Consider the following 24720-nt stretch of genomic DNA (forward strand, 5'->3'; position numbering starts at 1 on the left):
TACTCTCAGTGCAATGGCAATGACTAATGAACGTTTTTGTGTCACTTGCTGTAAAATTTGACCACAAGGTGGAGCTGTAAGTATTTTGTAAATCTGGCGTGAGATGTGCCCACCAGCCAGTCATTATTTCAAAGGAGATAAAAATGCAACGCTTGTTGTTTTATTGCATTGGCTATGTAGCCTAATAGTCAATAGTCCCTGAAGTTTGAATATTGTGAATTTAAGATACATTTGATTAAATCACGGTTCTTTTGAAATTACCTCTTATTTTGCATATACAGGTGTGCTTGGATCAAATCTGACTTCGCTTTGAGAACAAAATGAATCATGAATCACTATACAGCTCAGTTGTATTTAACTGGCAACGTTTCTAAAGCAGGCATCCCACTGCAGTTACTTGTGTTAACACCGCAGTTGAAGCTAGAAGAGCTCCTCCTGCAGATTGAAAAGGTAAACGGGTAGGGTGGATGGGAACGGCCAGAATGCTCGAATGTGACAGTTAAACCGATGCCTCAGTTTCATGCTGTATAACAGCAGCCAAACGGTAGGCTACACCCTCAGCAAGACAATTCACTGCTGATAATCTACACACCCAACGGATTTGTCATCATGGAGACATCGCCACAGCATCCTATAGGTTGCGTCACTGCTGTAATCGTGAGTGTCTTAAGCTGATTTCTGTTCGATCCCTCGCCTGGGTTGTAGAGGAAAGTTCATAGGACGTGTGAAGCAGCATCGCAGGCTTCTCTGCGCGCAATTATGATGACCGCGGAGACACCATTGGACTGCGCGCCTGGATGTGCCACACGCCTGGAGAGGAACTGAACTTTAAGCATCGGCAAAGCCCACTGGTTTGATTCTCTCCCAAATGAGAGGAAACAATGGACTATTTTCTGTAAACTAGGTATAATCTTTTTCTCACAAGGGACATTTTCTTCTGTTGAACGAATCACGCTAGAAGCAAGACTATGATGGTGGTCAAAATCTTCATGTACTTTTCGGCTGTCATAATTTCAGGTAAAACTGTTTCTGTATGATCTTTCCATTGAAGTAATCCTCTCCTCAACTAGAATCAGTCCTCCGTTTACTGCACATCAAGGGGCAGTATATTTTGGTTGGGTACTTAGTCGTGTACACATCTCAACACAGCCATGTTTTTTAATCTCAGGCTGATGGTAATAGCCATTTAATCGATTCAGCTCTGTGTTGTATTGGCATCAGGTAAATTACATAGTAGCCACAACTCTGTTCCTTGTTTATTTTGCCATACTATTTATTGTTTCATCAGTAGTCAAGATTTTGTCATCTAACATAATCCAACTTGATGCAAGAAAAACTTCAGTACACTTCAAGGCTTATAGCCTGTCTTGCAGACGCTATTCTAAAGCCTGCTAAAGTCCCTGCCTCAGATTGAGTGAAAATGCCATGCCCAAACATCTGGTGTGTAAGATTGCTTTTTTTGTGGAAAATTAAAGCAATCAGTGAGAGTGAAAAGCAAAAGAAATACTTTAAGCCTGTCCTTGTCTTTAGTTTATATGACAGGAATTAAGTGTGTGGATTTAGTGTAGCCTATATAAGTGCCTCTCTATTCTCTCTTCTGCGGTGGACTTCTCTTTTGTGGTGTCACCATATTTTCATAAATGCTATCTCGGTAGGCCTATCATAAAAAGGGAACATTGACCATCCTTGAACGATTAGTTCAGTGTAGACTTGAAAAGATATATAAGATAAATATAGGTTTATTTGAAATATATTTAATGATAATCCGATTAATTGTTGTTAGTTAGTAGTCCCTGCAGTGTTTCATGTTCTAATTAACATGGGTAGGGAACATTTTGCACCATGATGGTACTGCAGTGAGTATCACATTAGCCAGTTGCACAGGACCTCACAATGTTTTGGTGGGATTCCTTGCATCCATTCAAAATCCACTGCACTGATTTCCTCTACTTATAGTTTGTGTGGTTATGTCCCCCAGTCCCAGGCACATTACTTAGAGTAAATAGAAGACGGCCTTGTTTTTCTCTGGGTGTGACACTGATAGTACATTCCTTTACCAATGCCATGCTGTTTTGAAAATGATTTCTCCAGTGTTTCTAGTTTTGTTTGGGTTAGGAGCAGCAGCAATCTGGTGTTCCTAGATGCATCTGTACCAACAGCATCCCTCTGGTTCAGCTAGCGTAGAGTATTACATCAGCCTTATAAACCTTGGACTATTTATTATCCTTTATAGAAGGAGTCTAAAGTGCCTCTCCAGCAATCAGCAGTAGATTACTGCCAAAACAGTGCCTTTAGCAATCCCAGTAAGATGCTGATATTATAATGTGACTTTAAAATCCCTGGAGGTCACACTGGGAAAGGAAACAAAATTACATATTTGTTTCATTTCTCGTTCAAACACTGTTTGATGTCTCCTGTATTTTATCTGTTTTAATAATATTCATGAATTTTGTGAGCCTGGCATACCCATACATTTGTGTCCGACCATTTGCAAATCATTGCAGAAAAATGAATAGTGGATTCAATCTAATGTTCTACGTGATTCTTCACTCATTCATTTAGTTTTTCTTTCAAAATTTGCAACATAGCTCTGGACATATGTATACCAAGGCTACTACAGTTACTGTGATATGGGTAGATTTTGTGTTTGTGCGTGTTAGTGTGTGTGGATGGGTGTGTGTTTGTATTTGTCTGTGTATGTATGTGTGAATGTGTGTTCTCCTTTTAGAGAGCTTTAGAAGATTTTCGCACTACAAATCCATATTTTAGAGGAGATTATCACCACACATGAATGCCCTGACCAGTGGATGCAGACCAGCTGTGGAAATGTAGTTACTCAAAACTGGTATTAAGTTATACACCAATATGTAATCCTGAGGGGCTAATACCAAGGCAATATGTTCATGTTATAGAGATGGTATGTTGCATCTCTGGCTCACCCAGGCCCATTCACAGTATGTTGGCACATTGACCCACATAAAAACGAGGCATGGTAGTCTTTTCCAGTCAACAGTAACTGATATTTTTCATATGGAAAAAAAAAACCAGACAGATAACATTATATTTCTGTTGGATCTCTTTCATGTGATAATTGCTTGTGCTCTCTAACATCCAACACTAAACCAGTTAGGAGCTATGAAGATGCCCCCCACCCCCCTCCCCAGCAGTTACTAGTCCTGCCTGCTGAAGACTGGGGTTTGAGATCTGACGTAAACAAAATAAGCCCACTACAGTGAAAATCAAAGATCACTGTTGTTGAATGAAGATTTTATACCAAAAAAGTCATCTCTTCCATTGGTTGGTCAAACTGATAAGTCACACAGTCATCATTGATGTTTAAATTAAATTCTAAATCTCTCTTCCTGGTTTAACCCAAGAGGCTTAAAATCTATAGCTGTCAAATGTTTTCTGCCCATGACTCAAACAATCGGTCTCTGTGAGCGATGACAGAATGTATCATGCAGTTAGAGGTGTAAGTGATTGAAGCACCAGTCCACTAAATCATTTTTCTGAAATGTCAGATGTGACCAATTTATCTTAAATCTCATGGAATGTCATTTAGGGTATTTATCAGTTGTGACTAGCCTTGATTTGATCAGTTGCATGTTAGATTCTGACCTATAGTTTATATAGATTATACCATAATGTATGTGTGCGTATGTATGTAAACAGGGGTCAAAAAGTCATCCTGGTGCTTTTCTATGTCGTAATTACAATAGGGCTGGTTTGGTTTTGAAAATACATTATGAGCTTTAACCTTAATCTGGTGAAAGTTAAAAACATTCATTTGGAGCTTCCCCTGTTCAGACATACAGAAATGAGTTATGAATATGTCCACAGACCAGCAAGGGAACACTAACTTGTCTGGAATAGGCGAGTAGGAACATAGAAAAGTACCCCAAACCGCTCTCCCACAAATGTTTCTTTAAAGAGCACACAGTTGGCACTGAAAAGATCAAGTAGTTTAGCTGATGAAGGGAGTATGTGTGTGTGTGTGTGTGTGTGTGGGTTTGTGTGTGTGTGTGTGTGTGTGTGTGTGTGTGTGTGTGTGTGTGTGTGTGTCTGTGCGTGTGTGTGTGTCTGTGAAAGAGAGTTTCTGTGTGTGTTTAAAAGAGAGAGTCTCTGTGTGAATGTGTGTGTGTGTGTCTGGGTTTGTGTGTGTGTGTGTGTGTGTGTGTGTGTGTGTGTGTGAAAGAGAGAGAGAGAGAGTCTGTGTGTATGCGTGTATGTGAAGGAGAGAATCTATGTGTGTGTGTGTGTGTGTGTGTGTGTGTGTATGTGTGTATATGAAAGAGAGAGAGTCTGTGTGTGTGTTTGTTTGTGTGTGTGTGTGTGTGTGTGTGTGTGTGTGTGTGTGTGTGTGTGTGTGTGTGTGTGTGTGTGTGTGTGTGTGAGAGAGAGAGTCTCTGTGTGTTTGTGTGTGTGTGTGTGTGTGTGTGTGTGTGTGTGTGAAAGAGAGAGTCTCTGTGTGTTTGTGTGTGTGTGTGTGTATGTGCGCTGTCCAGTTGTGTCTGGCCCCACTCTGGCTGATCCTGACCCACTTTCCTGTTGCTCCATGCTCCCTCTTTGCTGCCACTGAGCACACGATGGCCATCTGTTACGCTCTGGACTCCCGCCATGGAGATATTGGTTTGGAACCTTGCTGGGCAGTGACGGGGATGTTTTAGGGAACTCTGAGCTCTGGCTTCACAGTTGAAACCTAACAGATTCACCTATAGCATATGAATACCTTTGACAAGCATGGCATCATTTAAAGACTCTTTACATAAACCACACAGGACAAGGAAGGGGGATGGATTTTGAAATATAAAGAGGCAAAGCCAAAAAGATGAGACTCAAGACCACACCTGTTTTGACTGAAGTCTGAGGCTCTGGTAATGTAACTATGTTCCACCCATTTGGTGTTGGGCATAAACAAGCCATCATCATTTTAAAGTGGAATATATACAATTGCTTTTAGAGAATGGTGAAGGAGAGAAAACACTAGGAAGCCTTAATTCGTTTTGTGCTGAGATTGGCAGCAAGTTCGACTCATTGGGGACACTCGCTAATGGCTATGCTGCTTCAGTAGCACATAGTGTTGCCTAGCTTGGTGCATACTTTCCAACTTCACAGGTACAAAAACATGTGGACACCAATACGTGAGAAGAGAAGTCCTGGTGCTCTTATAAATCAGTATAACAAATTGTGTTTTGGGTGAGCAACCTAGGCTGCCCAAGCCCACAGGTATAACATGATGACATGATGTTAAAGACTTACCGTGGTTGTATCCTCGGCTTGTTGAGCTTTTATCCATTGGTCATGAGGTCAAACTCACTGTCATCTGGATGTTTGCATGTTATGGTTCAATTCTCTCTGATGTTGTGGGATTGATGGCTCAGGAAGGCAGAAACACACGCCAGAGCATTACCAGGGTAGGATTTCAGCACCAGCTATCTGGCTGGAAAGGACAGTCTAGCAGTTACAGAGAGGCAAGGCAAGGCGAGGTTTATTTATAAAGCACATTTCATACAAAGCAATTCAATGTGCTTTACAGAAATACAAGCAAATGCAACATCCAAAGGAAAAATAAAACCAAAGTGAAAAGATATATAATTTAAATAATTTACATTAAACTAAAAAAATATTATAGAATTTTAAATCACAGTACAGTGCTCAATCATAGGAATATGAAAAGAGAAATGTTTTTAACCTGCATTTAAAAATGGCTACATTCCTCCTTTCATTTAAGATCTTCTGGTGGTTTGTTCCAGTTATATGCAGCATAACAGCTAAATGCTGCTTCACCCTGTTTAGTTTTTGACTCTGGGTTCTACTAGCTGACCTGAGTCCATGGATCTAAGAGCCCTACTCCTTTTATAGCCTTTAAACATATCAGATATGTATTCAGGGCCTAAACCATTCAGTGATTTATTGACGAATAGCAGCCATTTAAAATATATTCTGTAACTAACTGGAAGTCAGTGATGAGATTTTAGAACTGTAGTAATGTGCTCTTTTCTCTTGTCTCATCCAGGACATAAAACTGCTGTTTAATGGTCTGTTTGGCCAGACCAATTAAGAGACCATTACAGTGGTCCAATCTACTGGAAATAAAAGCATGGATGAGCTTCTCTTGGTCTTTTTGGGACACCAAACCCATTATTCTGGCTATATTTTTTAAGATGACAGAAGGTTTTGATGATTGCATTGATACGACTAGCGAAAGCGAGATCTGAGTCTATGAGAACAGCATGATTTCGGACTTGGTCTTTGTTTTTTTAGCACCTGAAAGTCAAGGTGTCTACTAATGCTAACTGTCTTCGCTTTACTGCCAAACGCAATTATCTCGAAAATTTGGAGAGACATACAGTCAAAGCTGCATAGAATAGACTTGTCTACTGATCTGTAACAAGGTGACTGAGTGCAATCAAAGAAGTATGCCCTTCTTTTTTATTTCATTGTTTCATACACCTTTCTTATCTTAGTGAGTTACTGGCAGCACCTCAGGTGCCCAACACATCATTTTTTCCCCATATATGTCCCTGTCAGTGTTTGATTCCCATATATGTCCCTGTCAGTGTTTGATTCCCATATATGTCCCTGTCAGTGTTTGATTCCCATATATGTCCCTGTCAGTGTTTGATTCCCATATATGTCCCTGTCAGTGTTTGATTCCCATATATGTCCCTGTCAGTGTTTGATTTCCATGTATCTAAATGTGGTGCCTAGATACTATAATACAAGAGATTTCCAATGATAGCACTGGTACCTGGTAATAGTTCTGTGGTGCAGAGATGAGTGTGGTGATGCACATCTTTGTCAAACTGCCAGAAGATAAAACCCACTGAGCACTGAAATCACTTCATTCTAACAAAGTTACTGATTCATTCTAGCAGAGTTCCTCCACATGGTTGAGAAACATTTTCTGAACTATTTGACCTGTTTTAGTCGGCCCATGTTCTGGAATGAAAACTCTCTTAATGTGACCGTCCTACGACCACACTGACTCCCACCCTTTGGCACATTAAGTTTCAGCTTCTTCCCTCTGGATGAAGGTTTATAGTCCCAAAGTGCAGAACAAAGTGGTATAAAAATAGCTTTGTTCCAGCAGACGTTACTCATAGCAACATTGCACAGATGATATAGAAGCAACATTTATTTATACATTTTTAAGAAAGGATAGGGTTTAGAAAGCATTGGAACCCTGAATACTCTTATTCTGTGGGTCAGTTGTCTGTGATGTTTTGTAAAATGTGTGTCAAGATGGATGATGACTCGTGTACTGCAAACCAAATCTACCTCCAGGTACAAATGAAGTAACCTGAACCTGAACCTGATCCTTGTCTGCATGATAGCTCGATAACTCGAGGTAAAGCTGTTTTAAACCTGCATCACTGATTCAGCGTACAATCAGAAGAGCTGACACCTAGTGTGAGGTGAACCAGGCTTAATCCCGGCACTGCAGGCATGGTGTGCTCTGGCAAAGAGTGAATGGTAGACAGATAATTGGCTTGTGTACCACCAGGCCGCTGTCTGGAAATAACAGCGTCCCTTACTAACCACGGTGTTGTTGGATTAGCTGTAGGTCCTCCACTATGTTACTACCCTATACTATAAAAAGCCCTGCCATGCGTCTTCCTTTAAAAAGCCACCTACAGGGACTCAATCTTACAGTAGGCCTGAAAAGCTATATTATCAGAAGATGGAGGGGTTACTGTTCAGTTGCAGAATGAATGAGTGGCAGTACATGAATAAGATTGCGAGGAGGAGGAAGTGGAGAAGGTCCCCGTCAACAAGCAACCGTGGTTTATTCCAGGGCTCCCTGTTTGGCAGGTGTGGGCTGTACCTTTTGACCTTTTAATCAGCTCAAGTAGAGCGCTCATCTACTGAAGCGCCATGCATGTCTATCTCACAGTGAAACAACAGACACTTGTTTACATTGAATTGTATATGTGTAAATGTTACAGTTCATAGCACAGCATGCATATCTGCCTGTGTTTCGCCACATGATCACATGCCAATATTGTATTTGTCAGATCAACTGGTGTTGAATGATCTGTTTATGTATCAGATGATGCATGTTTAGTTGGTGCCCACACAGGGACACAGAAAGTGACTGAGATGTTGAGCTGCGTACTCAGCTTCAGTCTGCTTTATCCTCGATGATGGAAATGAGCAGAGATGACTTACCCTAACCCTAACCCTAACCCTAACCCTAGATGCCCACACAGGGACACAGAAAGTGCCTGAGATGTTGAGCTGCGTACTCAGCTTCGGTCTGCTTTATCCTCGTTGATGGAAATCTTTCATTTCTCAGCAGCTTAGTAGCGCCTCTCTGACCACAACGACTGACAGACCACAGTCATGTCATCAGTTTCAAAGACAGAATGTTTGAAAACAATTCACTGCTCTTCTTGTGCATATTTCGAAGGAGAAAAAAAAAAACACAAAAGGAAAACGGTTTCATGCCCTGGTAGATGGACACCATGCAGGTGGGTAATGGCAAATATGATCCATTGAGGACCATCTAAAATCAGATTTGAATGTTACTGTTTCCATTTGTATAGATTGGGATTCCTAATCATCCTTAATCCTTAGATGTACACAGTTGTATAGATTAGGGGAGGAGGGGAGGGGTTGGGTCGGGGGAGGGAGGATTTGCCTGGCTGCAGCACTTTTACCAGCATCCAGTTGCCATGTCTTCTGCTGTTATCACCCCATTGTGAACAGGTTGCCATATCTGTGCTGTGTTTTTTTGTTGTTATTATTGGGTTTCTTTTGCTGTTTTGCCAGAGATTTGGGTTGTGGGTCAATCTGAATGGCACAGGTATTACATGCGGCAACATAGTAGGATGATGTTCTCACGCTGTTGGACTCTATCCTGGACTTCAATATCCTGAGTGCTCTAATCTGCTCCCCTATCATTCCCAACCTGCCATGTGTCACCCTCCCCGTTTCGCATGGCTTTGAAATATTTGTGTGGTCTCGCAGGGACAGTCCAAAGCCAAGCAAAGCCAGGCTGTGTTCCTACTGACATCGTTAATCCTAGTTGTCCCTCCAAATGCCTGTTGCACTCTGCCATTTATTTAGTCTGCGTTTTTTTTATTTTTTGTTTGGTGGTGACCACAGATTTTAAGGACAGCATTTAGTATTATTAAATGCCCATTCCCAAAAGAACTGAATGTGTTTTGAAGAGAATTTGACCCCCATGTCAATGATCTTGCATTTGGTAATATAACTCCCAATAATTGTTATTATCGAACATCATTGGGAAAGAACAGAGACCAGGGAAAGGATGACTTGGTTATCCGTATAATGTGTTTGTCTCCATTATACTTCATCACTCAGTCTGATTAGTTTCTCTTTAAAAAGAGACCCAACATTTTCATTCACCCAAATTCATCTTAGTCTTGTCACTCTGATATGTACTGGATATTTAACACAATGTGCATCTTCAGTCAAGGCTGGCTGTGGTGACACAGATTGCTAGTCTTTGAATACAGATCTAATTACATCAACCACTGTACACTCTGACACAGAATTACACCGTACCTTTTAGACTCTAAACTCATTTCAGTGTTAATGTGGCAGGCTGATTTTTCAAAAAAGTGCCATAGTTATTTACACTTATTTAGAGTCATACACTTGCTCTCACCAACCGGTGTCCTTCATCTGTGGCTTGGGGACATTTTGCATGTGTGCATCTCACTGAAAGCTGAGGAATCTGTGTTTACCATTATAGCCCCTCAGTCAGATCTGATGTCCCTGATTGGCTTTAAGGGCCCGTTTCTACTCCCAGTCAGTGTCCTACAGAGCCCAGAGCTCTTAAACCCTCCTATTTTTAGCCTGCTCCTTAAGCTGCAGTCTTTCAGATACAGTGCAGCGTACAGGGCTCCGCAGTTGCCTAGTGATGAGCAGGGACTCAACCTGTGCAGCTATAAATATTCATTCGTGAGGTTTGGGGCTCTCCTAAGGAGCTATTTTTGGAAGGTTTCTTACATTGCGTTTATTGCAACTAATGTGCCATTTTAAAAGGCTTGCCGTTTTCTAATTGGATGAGGCTTACTATTAATAAACTATGTTTGCACAGGATATACTGTTTAAGAATGTATTCTTACAGTGTTCATACTCATAACACAGCATTGACAAAGCTAATTGTTCAAGTACAAGCACTGTGTTGATGACTGAGGATAATGATGGTTAAATTGCTATTAAGAATTAAATCTTTATTACTGAAAGAAAAGTGGGCTAATTGATTATTAGTGGGGATGGTAAATGCTGCTGTAGATACGAGCGAGACAATGTCTTCTTTAAGGGCTGTGAACACTCCTAACATGTACCCAGAGGGAAAAAGAATGCAACATCTAAGAACATCACAATATGTTATCCTCAGCCCGACGTGAAGCCTTCATTTCCCCGACAGTGCAGATGAAAAGATAATGTGAGTTTCTCTGTGTGTGCACTTCACAAGATACAGACAGACAGAAGACAGTTTTAGGCCAGCCATCATCTGAGTAATTGTTCTGGCACTGCCATCTCAAACCAGTCCAAACAGAGAAGAATAAGCATCACTTCATATCGTTCTCTGAACATAGTGCCATGACATGTGTAACACACTATTGTGTAGCAGCCTTTGCTACAGAAGAGCCATGTGCTGTGGACGCTGTCGCAGTTGAATAATCCTGAGTCCATCATTTGCACTTTGACTAAGGACACTTGGGGCCACTTACCCATATAGTCAGCAGCACAGTGTGTTATGCTGGACTGGTGTTTAGCCCATTGTCACACCGTTCCTGTGGTTGATGCCTTTTTACAATGACAATAAAATAGATATATGAAAACAATTTACATCGTCTCAAAGTGCTTTACAAAGCCCAAGGCCTGACCCCCCCTAGAGCAAGCACATGGACAATGAATATATTTTCCCCATGTATTAGTGCATGCAATATTGTCTTGAAGACTTGAAGACAATGAGACAGATTGGCTGCATACTCTGTGTGCGGACATCCAATTTCCTCTCCACTGTGTAGTGCACTTGAGTTGGATACGCACAGTGCTTCAGATTTGTACCTGTACCGCATCTTATATTGATCCTATATAATGCATTATACGGTCTTTATATTCTGGCCATGCCTTCTCTCTCTCTCTCTCTCTCAGGTTATTCTCAGATGGTCCAGGTGGATGAGATTCGCTCAGGTTACGCTGGTTCTCAGGTTGACCTTGGGTGCCAGTTTGTGAACAGTGACCCCCCGGTGAAGATCTCCCAGGTCACCTGGCAGAAGTTCATCAACGGCACCAAGCAGAATGTGGCCATTGCCAATCCTGCTCTAGGGGTGTCTGTGCTGGCGCCTTTCAAGGAACGGGTGCGGTTTAAAAACCCGGCTGTGCGCCGCCTCACACCGTCCCTGGAGGACACCACTATCACCTTCTCCAACCTGCGGCTTACTGACGAGGCTGCTTACATCTGCGAGTACACCACATTCCCAGCTGGCAACCGTGAAAACACAGTCAACCTCACGGTGTATGGTGAGTGGGGGGAAATCACACTTTCACACATTCAGCAAACACTTTTCTCCAAAGCGACGTGGGCGTTGTTAGCACTTTGCTCTGGCAGTTGAGCAACAGAAACTGATTTCAAATTTTTTTTCCTCAAATTTCACCTCACTGCAACATGGAATATCAATCATATACTTGTTTTAGTTCCTAGCTTTAATATTTTGCACAATGTCTAGTATGGCCTAGATATTATCCATCTCTGAATATGTAAATATGATAAATGCACTAAACACTTACATACTTAAAACTAAATTAGCTGGCCTATTATATCTTATGTGTTTTGTGTGTGTGTGTGTGTGTGTGTGTGAAAGCTCGCCCCATGATCCAAATGAGTCTATCTACTCCAACCATTGTGGCTGGACCAGCCAATCTGAAGATGACAGTGGCGTCTTGTTTGTCTGCTAACGGAAAACCTCCTGGTGTGATCACATGGGATACTAGTCTGGATGGCGAGGCCAGTGACTCGGAGGTCCGGAACTCTGATGGAACCTTCACTGTGCGCAGCGACTACATAATGATTCCTACCCAGCAGACGCACAATCAGAAGCTCACATGCATCACAACTTACCACAATGAGAGGTTCAGCGAGAGTGTGACCCTTAACATTCAGTGTAAGGGAAATGTTTTTTGCTTTTTTTTGTCATGAGAAGTGAAAATATATACATATATAGGTAGTTTGTATTATATTTTGAACTAATAATACTCAGTATTATTGTTTTTCTTAGATGGCATAATGTAATGCTAGGAATTATAGATTTCTTTTGTCAAGGACATCTGAAGAAAAATGCATGCATTGAAGGCATTTGATCTTGCAGTGAAGTTGATGTTTTTTTTTGTTTTTTTTTGCAGACGAGCCGGACATAACTATTGAAGGGTATGATGGCAACTGGTACCTGAACCGAGAAAGTGTTCAACTAATCTGCCAGGCCGATGCTAACCCGCCTGTCTCTTTGTATCAGTGGAAATTGTAAGTGTAGCTCAGTGCAATATAGCAATATAGAAATAGCTATATTTAAATATACACCAATTCAAGGTCTGCATTTTAAAACTATTAAACATTTAAACGACTAAAAATGGCGTGTTCAACTATAGCTTTTCACCTCACTCTCCTCTTCCGTGTTTGTTTCTCTACTTCCTCTGGTGATACTGTATCTCTTTCTTTCCTCCCATGCAGCTTAAACGGCTCCATCCCTGATAGAGTGGAGATCCGTGACAACCTTCTGCTCTTTAAAGGGCCTGTGACCTATGACCTGGCAGGCACATACCTGTGTGATGCCACCAACAGCATTGGAACCCGCTCAGCTTCTGTGGATGTCAACATCACTGGTAGGATCCTGCATTTAAACCTGCCCTGTAAATGTGCTGTGTGCCTGGTGCTGCAGAGAGAGAGAGAGAGAGAGAGAGAGAGAGAGAGAGAGAGAGAGAGAGAGAGAGAGAGAGAGAGAGTGCTTGTGCTTCGGCATGTTGTTGTGTTCTGACTTACAGGAGGCCTATAATGCATGCTTAGTGAATGTTGATGACATGGGACATTATCATGACTGAACACATTGCTTTCTGACATATGTCAAATCTGCCATACGTGAAATCATTTACCTATAATTGTTAATACAGCAAAAAGCAATTTCTGCTCCCAATAGCCTGTCTTGTTGCTTTAAATCTTTTTATTTGTTTTTGTATTTGGGCAAAATATATATCATTCAGCAAATTTAAGTATTGTATAATTTTAATGACAGACGTGATATGTTATAAACTGGACTGTCCAAAAGAAAAGAAAGAATGTGTTTGAGATGACAATAGACACCATTGTTGTTTTGCATGTGGCATATACGTATGGCATGGACATTATTGTTGTTTAAAGGTGTTGTTGTCGTGACGCCTTGCACTCTTTTGCCATTGCTTGTCTTTGTTTTTTTTGTTTTTTTTTCGTATGACATGCAACTACATAGATTTCACTTGAGAAGACGTAGTTTTGATGGGCCTGAGGGGTCAGAGTGTCCTTGTTATGTGTCCCTGTCTCGATGCTGCCAGGGCTGAGCTGTGTGTGGACTGGAGAGGGCCGTCTGGTCCTGCGTGTCAAAAACGGGTAAACTAATGCTGTCACCGTATGAACGTGTCACATGGGTAGGAGGGTGTAGCCCAGTGTGAGTGTCACATCTTCTTGCCTTGATATGGGCTGCTGCACATAGAGAAATACTGGAGACTATGCAGCTAACAGGGACTTAGGTGGTTCCCTTTTCTGTTTGATCTATCTTTCCCACACAAACTGCCTGAGGTGTTCAGTAGTATTCATCTTTGTTTGCCTCAGAGATGTTCCCCTTAACTAAATATAGCAGGTGAGTCAGCCACTGCTGGGTGTTCTCCATGATCTGAGGTCTGCAGTGGTTGACCTCCGCAGAATCTGAGCTGAGTTTCACTGCTGTTCATAACGTCTCACATTTTCTGCATTGCAGTGATATTTGCATCTTGCCCTCTCGGTATAACTGGCTCCTGTTTGATGATTCTGTAGCAGCACACATCTAATTCTCTTTGTCCACGGCAATATACCATAGTGTGAAGTTTGAGTTTCACAGTAACTAATGAGGCTTTCTTGTGGAGTCCCTCTCTTTCTTGGGACTATGATGCTCCCACATATCGGTTTTCTGCACACTGTGTGCCTAACTCTTGAAATGCCTGCATTCCAAGCCTCCGGACAGGCGTCAGGCAGCAGAAAGCTCAGACAACACATCCATTGTCTTGTGCGTCAATATCCAAGGCTGCTCAAAGTCAGCACAACTGCTTGGGATAGCCTGTGTTTTATGGCTATGGCAGATGCCCATCTCCTGTCATTAAAGCCGTTTACATCTCTGGTAGATACAGAGGAAGAGCTCATTATCGCCCCTCTAGGAATCCGCCAGCATTCTCATGTGTAGTGCAAATCGTTGGAAATCATTACGTCCGAACGATGCGCGGATAAAGGTCTTGTCTCAGCACAGTGATCTGTCTTTGAAGTTCTGTAGAGTTTGCTGACAGCAGGGGGATCTTCATCAGCACTCAAGTATGAGTTGCTCCCTTTCCTTCCCCTCATCCCTAAGCCTGGGAGGGAGCAGAGGCGAGATGCATGCATTATCAGCACAGCCCCAGTGTTACTCTGGGGTCCGGGAGACTCCTGCGTTTATTCTCCCAGTGTTCTCTTATCTTTATCCTGCATGGGCTTGATACAACTTGTGCTCTTTATGTGCTCGCTGTGCTTTATGTGCCAGCTACTGAATCCTGGCATCGCAAGGGCATCCTGTTTGTATGCTTTTGAAGGGACAGAGGAGCTCTGTATGAGAAAGAAAAGATCCCCCTGCTAAGTAATCAAACCCGCACTGATCAATCGAGCAACGAGGATTTGGCATTTGCTTTCCTTTTTCTGCCTTTGCTGGCTAAATATAACTTCAGCCTCTTTGACCTCCTCCACGGCACGCTGTGCCAACACAAACTGTCAAACTCCAGAGCATAAATATTTGGATTTCAGAGCTGCGCACCGTTGTCTCTTTAATGGTCGTTGTTTTATGTGTTAATACCTGCTTGCTAGATTTGCATACTGTGACTATCTTGTTTAGTTTGTCAGTTCTAACATGGCTTACATGTCTTACAAGGTGTAAGACATTGGTGATATTTAGGCATGTGAGTATTTGTGTGTTTTCACAGCAGTCCACGTGGGTTCTGCCTGAGTTCCTGAATGCCCATATTACGCCATTACCCTTGTCATGTCCTTTTATAGTTATAGCAGGCTTTCAGAGTGGTGTGTATGTGTTCACATTCACTGAACAAACACATTATACTTATTCAGCTGGCACTGCCTACAGCTGAAGCAGTGGTTTAGTGTATTATAAAAAGATATTAGAGATTGCCATACACATAGTGTTTTTTATTACCCACAACTTTAAGATTGTGAATGGATGCAGTTTGTCAAGTCATTTGTCCAAGTGTGATATCATTTCTGATGTTCACAGTAATTTCAGTGTTTCAGTGGCGCATTTCTGTCTGCTGACAGTGTGTGTGTACATCTTACCCTATTAAGTATGCATAAACATTGTTTATAGATTATAGATTGTTGCCATCTGACACACTGTTCAGTGTGCTTGAATGTAAAGATAGTCACCCACATGATTATAACAATGTACACATCACGGTTGTCAGTGTATGTTCATGTTACAAACCTGTGTATACAGCCCTTTGAAATCCTTTGGAAGGCTGAGATTAACTGACTCTGAAAACAGCTTTCTGCTCACAACATTCGCAGGACATGTAAGCACAATACATGCTTTGGCAGTAAGCCTCCAGAGTTGACGCAGGGCCTGAAGCATTCGCAAGTAACAGCCTGACCAAATCTATCAATTCTGCTTTGGGTTGGTTTGGTTTCAGTTGTATGTCTGCAGGACGGATCCTGTCTGAAGCAATGAAATATCATTTTATGTGCGTCCTTCCAACAGTGGCACACCACAGTACAGCTTAACTAACCCAGAGGGGAAATGAGCCATAACACCCTGTCTTTTGGTAAAGGTGACTCTTTGCATAAATTCCCACAACTTCATGCGGATGCGCGTTTTATGACAAAATGGTTCCAAATGTGGCATCCTATTTAACAGGCCACAATATTGTCTTCATGTGGTTTGATTCCAAATGAAGGCGCTGCCTCTTTCTGGTGCAGGAACACCAGAGTTTTTTGAGCGCACTCAGAATTGAGCTGAATCTGCTGAAAAGTGTAATGGATTACAATCAAGGACTGCACCTTTAAGGTACTAATTCTCGTGTCTTCTGCCTGAAAGTGGTGAAAAGCATTGCTTTCTGTGTCCCATCACCATTAGCTAGGGGCAGCATGCCAACATGGTATGAGCTCAACATGTCCAGCTTGGCCACGGGGACCTAGAGGAAAAGCTACACATGTAGCCTCACAGATGTTTACCTGTTGGAAACCTGCTTGTGTGTCTGGTTGCTCAGGTCAGCGGAGATTTCATAGGAAGATGCGACGTGCCATTGGCTATATCATTTTATCTGTCACATCATGGTCATGGGATTATGCTGGCATACCAGTTCTCTGCGGGGTCCAGACGACATCGTCCAGTTGCAGCTCAGCATTGTCCTAGCTGGACATGCTTGCATTTCATGCATGGATTGTGCACGTGTTACATGTTTGGCTGCTGTGAACATTGCATGTTTCGTTTTTCTTGAAGCGTCTGTGTGAAATCAGAATCTGTATTGAAGTGGTTTTTGAGATACCAAAGCATCCACCTTTCGTATCCCTGTTTACCCCGATATCCTTTTTTGTTTTTGTTTTTTTTCACTTTTTTTTTAATTTAATTTTTTTAATAAGTTCCTTCCCATAGTTGAACACTGACACCCTGTTCCCCTCCATATCTCTTTCCTACTCAGAATTCCCTATAATTCCCCATGACATCACACAAGGGCAGCAGGGACTGGGCACTGCCATCGGAATGGTGGCATTGGGGGGCTCACTGCTGGTGGTGGCCATCACTCTCCTAGGAGTTTTGTTCCGTCGACGACAGCGCACCTTCAAGGGCGATTACAGCACCAAGAAGCACGTGTTAGGGAGCAGCTACCGAAAGGGCGGCAGCTTGCAACCCTATCCTCCCCTACCCCAGGTCCTCATTTGTCCCGAGGACTTTGATGATCAGAAAAAGGCAGAGATGTACGGAAGACCAATAAGTCTCACCGAAAACATCCATGAACTCCAAGACAACACTGACCAAATGAACCGATCATTCAGTGTAGAGAGTAAGGTGGAGGAATGTGGGTATGGCGAACAGTGTTTTGCCTTTTATGATGAAACTGAACTTGAAATGTCTGTTGACATGGTGCCACAAACTGATGGTTCTGTCATCTCAAAAGAGGAGTGGTATGTCTAAAATCAGCGAATGATTCCCTAGGCTGTAATCTCATCAACTCACTCCCAGTCACTGCTCTTCACTCGCCTACCTCCTTCTCTGTCATTGACAAGAAAATAAACTTACAATGGGAATTAACAAAACATGATCTAAATTAAATGACAAATAACAAGCATTTTGGATAAGCATAAAAGGCATTACCAAATATATATATTTTTCTTTGTTTTGTCATCTTATCATGGACAGCAGTTTCCTTTTTTATGTTATATTGATTTACATTTTGACTGCCTTCAACAATTCCAGTCATTAGAAGTGTTGCATATTTCTAGCCTAGGGTAATCATGAATTTTGCACAAAGTTAATGTCTCAGCACTTTTATGTGCTCCCTTGCTACGTTTGAAGCCTATAACTTACAAACTGAAACAAGCACTGACTGTGGCCTCTTTAAATGCAACAAGTGTTCAACTCCTTTCTAATTCAATCAGTTTTTTAAGCTTATGTTGCAGCAGGGCCGCCGCTACTTACATGCAGGTCATACGCTGGGCACAGGGGCACAAAGGGCACCAAAAATAAATATATAAATATAAATTCAAATAGATATAATAGATTGTGGTGCCCCCTCCTTTCCCTTGTAGTTTTTGTTATTGCGCCAGACAATGCTGTAGTGGGATGACGCTCCTACATCTTGTATGTTTGAACCTGTTCATTCTTAAAACACTGGAACATTAGCCTACACAATGCATGTATACCAGGCAAAAAACATCAATGTTTAATTAGCTAATGTTAGGAAGCTAAAGATCATATAGGCTGCATTTAATGTTACAAACCTCGTCTATGGGGCAAAAAGCTAACGCTAGCCAGCATTTAAGTTAGTGAGTGTTGTTGATTCTAAGACTAATTAACGCATACCGTCCGTTGAAAGGTTAGCCTACACACCAGTCTCTCCTGCTTCAGATGTTACTACGACATCTCATCTGATCTGGCATTCTTCAAAGTGCAGTATGATTTGTAGCACTCCTACACTCAAACAACAAAGACACAGCTCAAAGAAGAGAATATCCGTGTAGCCTGTAAGGTGTAGGCTTTTGTTTGCTTTAGTTGTTTGCATTAACATTTGTGTGACTCATTCTTGTGTTATTGGTTTATATTAATTACGCTAAGAGATTCACATTTACGACTATACCAATAATGCTTTTTTTTATTGGGGTTGGGGGCGCACCACAATAAGCAATTCCACTTAGGACACACATATGGCCAGCAGCAGCCCTGTGTTGCAGTGATAGTCCAGACATAAAGTCAGACGTGTAGTCTGCCTTAGATCTGTAATATGTCTTCAGGGTGATGAACTGTTTTCAGTATTGGGTGAAAAGTTGCACTGGTATTTAGTGGATGGTATGATTCATGTAGTTTCTCATAAATTATGCTGTGGATAACTGTAAATAATATGTAAAAATGCTGTCCTCCCAAGCACACTCACGGTTTAAGACGTCTTATTATAATGTGGAAGGTTCTGTAATGAATTGTGCATTTAATTATTTCCGCCCTCTCCCATGACACATCATTTTGTGGAAATTTTCAAAAGAGTATTCACAAACTAACTTATGTTGCTAACAGTTTGTTAGAATGACAGGTACTTTCTAGGCATTTTCTGACAACTTTGACAATCAAAACATTTTCTACTAAGTACTGTAGACCAGAGATGTTTACACAATTAACTGGACAATGTAATGGACATAAATGGATAAGGGTGATATATACTGCATGTGTTTTTCTAATCATGTCATAGTAAAATGGTGCAGTTGACTGACATCTGCCCCCATTGACTAGATGATTCCGTCTGTGAAACAATGGATTAATATGAGTTTGTTGAGTGTGTGGACATCCAATCCATCAATTACTCACTATTCACAAAATGCCAGCATGAAATGCAATGGACTATATCATTTTTACAAATGTTTTCAATATTGCAAATACAAGTGAATGCACTCCAAACTAAACCATACTCCTAGATAACAGAAACTAGGTCTAATGTGGTTCAGTTGCTACACAGAACATGGGTATGTATGATGTTATCGATCTTTTTTTGTACAGAATCTGGGATACAGCTTTCAGTCCTTCAGATTTCAAGTGTCCCTGGCAGTCCCTAACAGTAATTTTTGCGGTTATGTTATCACTTGAATATCTAAGCCATTAATATGAGTGTCTTGAAGGATAAATAATCTGGTAGCACACACCACACCCAACATCACATTTCTCCTTTTCATATGGCTTCTGCCATACAAGCCTGTGGGGCTTAATACTTGCCACAGTGTAATATATTTTATGATTACATCCAGAGCTCAGTAATATGTATGTGTATGGAACTTGACTGTGAATTAGCATGTGGTTGCCTATTTAACATGGTTATGTGCACATATTTCCACAGATGAACTGCACTGTCAATGCAAATAATAAAACTTGCAATGGAAACTCACTAACACTATTTTTCAATTTTGCTTATAAAGACAGATCCCACCATAACCTTTTTTTATATTTTTTTTTACAGTATTTATGCACAATTGCATACAATGTATTACATCATTTGTATAAATACTGTACAAGTTGCAAACATATTATACCACTACATTACTTTACAGATGTGATATTTCTCACATATAATTAAATATACTTTCCTCACAAGGTATATCTCTCTGTGTGTTCACTACTACAGCAGTGCTACTAACACAACCAGAATAGTGTTGTGAGGTCCCTAAGCTGAGCTCTGTTACAAATAAACAGTGAAAGAGGGCAAATGCAACTGCAGGCATGCACAACTGTATTGCTGTATGTACTTACGTAATCCAGTAATTAAGGGTTGTAATATAATTTAGCTTCCATGTAAGTAGATCTTGCTATACATTACTAACCCTAACCATAAACACATCCTGTAACATCCATTTATACACATGTTGTTACAAGAACCCCGTTGCGCAACTGATAATGTGGACCAATCTTATTTTTCTGCCCACTGCTTTCTGTTAAGGGTCAGTGAGTTGGCCTTTGGGGAAGTGGCCACTGAGCCCCTTTCATACTTTCTGCTGTGATTGCAAACATCCAAAACATACTTGTAAAGCAATTCCCAGAAAAGCCGGCCCTAAATGAAAGATGTCAAAGCAGATTTGAGCCAGACGCGCTTTGTAAAGGGAACCTGGTATTTACTCTAACAGACTATTGTCTTTTCTTTTGGCTCTCAACTGATGCCTTTCTAAAACAATAACAACAACACTTCTAGCCCAACAGATTAAGGGGGATTTTTTTCTATTCACTGGGACTGACATCACTGTTTTGTATTATGTACACAATTACTTTAGGCAAGGATTACATAAATGCCATTTTCAGGGTTGACTTTGCAGTAAGTTACAAAAAACACTTGTGGTTTAAATTTTCCCTGTCAGAAGTGATAATGGACATAAACATCAGTATATGCACATCATAGGTACAATACTAGCCCTTTGTATATTATGCAATCATGTACTGTTGTGATCTTGTATCCTCCAGAGCCAGGGTGAGAGTGTGTATGAATGCGTACATACTTGGGATGAGGAACATGGAAACAGATGCAGACTAAATTCCAGCACTACAACAGTGGTGCATCTCCGCACTGTTCTTGGAGTACATGTTAGGGCCCAGAAGCCCTGCAGTGCTGACTGATCTCCTGTCCCCCCCCCCCACCCCCCCCTGCAGAAAACCCGCTGCCACTGACTGCCTCGGAGAGGATGATGAGCGTCCTTGGCTGGATGGTGGCACTGGGAATCATCGTCGGTGTGGTCTTAGTCATTTTCATGGCCAAACGACAGCAGCAGAAAAGGCACTCGGACGCAGATAGTAACCAGTAAGTTACCCGTAAATGATGGATACGGCATGTAGGGCTTTATCCATTTCTTCACAATTTGGCTCATTGCTCTGCACTTCCCCTTTTTCAGTGTGTTTTTTACACTCCGCTTGCAATGTGACCCATTAGTCCCTCTTCTGTCATTGATAATGCCCACAGAAATATAGAATATAGTTTACTTCAAACTCAAAGTCAGTGTACACAGGGGAGCTAAATAAGATATTGACACTACAAAAGCGTGTGTAACTTTCAAGCTACATCAGTTCAACAACTGAAGTGTGACCATTCAAACACAGCGTGTCACCTTTATGCTTGGTGGTAAACACAGATAAAGGTCGGTTGAAATGAGTGGTCAGAATAAATGTGAACACACTTTGGGAACACAGTGGATATGCTGTGACCAATATGCTCCCTACTTTATATGGTTCCTCTTTTGTCCGACTCTGATTGTGATGTTAAAAGGAATCAGATGTGAAAAGCAGAGACTACCCTACAGCTCTTTAGATGTGCCGTCTTTGTTGTCAACAGGAACAGCTCATCTCCCGCTCACAAGAAGGCATCGAAAAAGAGAGGAAACGATGACTTCCAGGTATGTTATTACACACTCACCCCCATTACATTTCAGTAAGCCCACTGTCAAGTGAATGGACATTCTGCACTAATGCACCAGTGCCCACTGGCTTCCTCCTGCTGAAAAGGTGTACTCATGCTTTAGTAATAGATCATGGACACGGCCTTACCCCCATGGCCCTTACATGCAGTGAGCAAACACTGCCCCCTACTGGTGATGTGGTCTTTTATGACTAAGCCAGGACACATTTCAAAGCTACATTTTCAAGGTTTACTTGGTAATTGATAATGTCACATTTCACTTCTCTCCAAAAGCTGAAGTTGAATAGCTACAAAATATATAAAATACCATCCAACATGTTTTTGTCATTTTCAGATAAAAATTGCAATTAAACAGTCAAACATAATTATAACACTTAAGTAAAGTTACCATAAGTAAACTTGGAGAACAAAAAATAACTCTGTATAGTTTCAACAGAGATAAGTAAGTGATTATTAAAATATTCCTGATGTAATATTATATAATTATGGATATTACATTTTTTTTTGCAGAATTCTGGAAAGTTCTTTGATGATCTTCCGAACACAGCGGACTATGTGAGCTATCGTTTGGCGTGCCACAAAGAGGACTATCTGGAGCAGCATTCCCCCCCCATCCACCCACCGCTCTCCTTCTTGCCCCAGAACCCCTGCACTCAGCACGAGTGCGAGAGCGCCGTCTTTAAGTACCCCACCCCAGGCAACATCCCTCCCTACACCTTCCCTAAGGAGCAGTATGTATAAGTGAACAAGTGTTACCTCCTCCTCTCGCTCTCTTTCTTGATATCTTTCATCACTCTCTTTTTTTCTCTCGCTCTCTTTGTATATCACTCTCATTTTTTCTCTCTCTCGCCCCCATATACAGACACATTTCTATTTAAATTTTGATATTTTATTACCTGTTTTGTTTTTTCATACTTTTGTACACGTTGTTCATATTGGAATTTAACAGAGATGAGCTGTCGTTTATTTTTGGTCTTTTCAATTTTTTAAGAAACCCGACCATTTTATTGTGATTTTGATTTCTTGTGATATTTTGATTGTGATCCACTGTATATGGGATCCTAATGTGAAAGTAGCTGAAGCTTTTTTTAAGCGGGCGAAAATACAAGTTGTGTTGTGTCATGGCCTATTGATAGCATTCAGAGTATGCAAGTATGCTCTCCTCGTTCATGCTTGTTTACCTACTTTTTCCATTAGAGAAGGTCATGTGTGTGGAGGCCATATTTTTCTACTCTTATGTCTTTTACACATCATGTTAGCAAATGTGCTTTTGTTTGTTTGTTTTCTGATAATACATTATTTTCAGATTTCTGCCAATTATGGTACACTTTAACCTACCAGCAGCAGAATGGACTCTAAGAGTTATTCAGGGTAAAGTAAAGATGCATGACGAAAGCCGCAACCATTGAAATTAAAAGAAAAGAAAAAAAGAGATGTATCTTTGTCAATACTACTCATACTGTATGTAGATAATATGCTATTTTTATTTTGATGTGTATTTCAAAGAATGTAATGAAATTTCACCCATTTAATCTCTAGTGTTGTTGTAGTTTTCTTAAATCATCAGATGTCAAAAGATACGTAAGGCCAAGGACTATACGTACTCATTAATAGTGTTTTGTAGATATATGTTGGGTTTGTGCCAATATTTCAGGCCTGGCACCATTAGGCTTAAATTATTTGGAACGGCAGATCATAAAAGAGGGGTCCAGTAATGTATTCAGTCCTCTGATTGAAGTTTGTGCTAGCTAGTAATTAACCAGCGTCAAGAGTGTAAAAGGGAAATACATATGCATTCTGTAAAGCCAGAGAGACAGTCTTATTCAGCATTATACTGATGAAAGATTCACATACATTTCCTGTTTTCTGCTTAGAGCATTTATACATGAAAGACTGTGTAGGAGGTTATGAGGTCTTGCTGCAGTTTTTCTGATATAGCGTATGGATTGTGGGAACCTAAAGTTATTTGAATTGTTCGGGGGGAAAAAATCCTAATTTTATCCTCTGGCCAAGGATGGAAAATTAATAGATAATTTATGTCTTGGGGGAAATAGAGAAAAACATGTTCTGCTCAGTACTGCAGGACACATTTGAAAGGAGTTTAATTATGTTAATATATCTTTATTATGTCCTGAGCATTTCTTTTGATGCTTAAGTGTTACCTTCTAATGGGTCACTTTGTGGATAAGAACTGGAAACATCACAACAGAATCGACTGTGTATGTAAGTTCATGGTTTCAGAATCAGCAGATCACTAAGGTAAAGTGAAAAGGTTATACTTATGGTGTACTACTTGAAATTGTTATGCATTTTTATAAATAAATATTTTTCTCTGCTTTTTGTCATTTACCCTGAGGTCAACTTTATTTTTGTGCATAAGCACATATTTTAGTCAATGTCAAATGCATTTGTAACATTAACTAGCCAATGCCATTCTACAGAATTAGTTCAAAGTCAGAGATGGAAACATCTTGACACATTATTTCTCGTATTATATGTTTAGACAGTTTTGGAATTTTTCCTCTCCCAAAATGTGTCACTACTGGAATACAGTAATATATAATAATAACGGGTTATATTGACCTTTGAAGATTTTCTTTACGTCTACCCTCTAAATATATGACATTAATGATTTTAGCCACTTTTAAAGTTTAATTTATAGGATTCATTATATTCTGAATCCAATATTCCGTTGTAAAGGGCATTAAAGTTGCTCATATGTATTTCAGAGTTACAGACTCATTAGATGAAATAAACATTATCATAACCTTTTAGTTACTGAACATATTTAATTTTTGACGAAACATCCTGTGTTTCATAGTGAACACA

The 24720-nt window shown here is 40.7% G+C and overlaps 1 protein-coding gene across 2 annotated transcripts; it reads left to right on the forward strand.

The window, feature by feature from the left end:
* Positions 1-247: 247 nt before the first annotated feature.
* On the forward strand, positions 248-24240 carry nectin1a (nectin cell adhesion molecule 1a). 2 transcript variants are annotated; one of them, XM_031571493.2, is made up of 8 exons: positions 248-1017; positions 11140-11508; positions 11850-12149; positions 12388-12505; positions 12713-12864; positions 21132-21279; positions 21808-21868; positions 22402-24240. In XM_031571493.2, the coding sequence occupies exons 1-8, from the start codon at positions 969-971 to the stop codon at positions 22630-22632; spliced, it is 1428 nt and encodes a 475-aa protein (XP_031427353.1). In that variant the 5' UTR covers positions 248-968; the 3' UTR covers positions 22633-24240. The 2 variants fall into 2 exon arrangements, with proteins under 2 accessions (XP_031427353.1, XP_012677433.2); XM_012821979.3 differs by lacking the exons at positions 21132-21279; positions 21808-21868; positions 22402-24240 and adding an exon at positions 16936-20087 and having other exon boundaries at positions 249-1017.
* The last annotated feature ends 480 nt before the right edge of the window (positions 24241-24720 follow it).

The sequence above is a fragment of the Clupea harengus genome, chromosome 8 (assembly GCF_900700415.2).
Source record: "Clupea harengus chromosome 8, Ch_v2.0.2, whole genome shotgun sequence".
In the NCBI taxonomy this organism is placed as follows: Eukaryota; Metazoa; Chordata; class Actinopteri; order Clupeiformes; family Clupeidae; genus Clupea; species Clupea harengus.

Excerpts from the sequence above, each read along its gene's own strand:
- nectin1a (XM_012821979.3), top strand. The coding sequence starts at position 969 with ATGATGGTGGTCAAAATCTTCATGTACTTTTCGGCTGTCATAATTTCA. Across the intron at positions 12,150-12,387 it reads TGTGACCCTTAACATTCAGT|ACGAGCCGGACATAACTATT; the intron begins GTAAGGGAAATG and ends TTTTTTTTGCAG. Across the intron at positions 12,506-12,712 it reads TCTTTGTATCAGTGGAAATT|CTTAAACGGCTCCATCCCTG; the intron begins GTAAGTGTAGCT and ends CCTCCCATGCAG.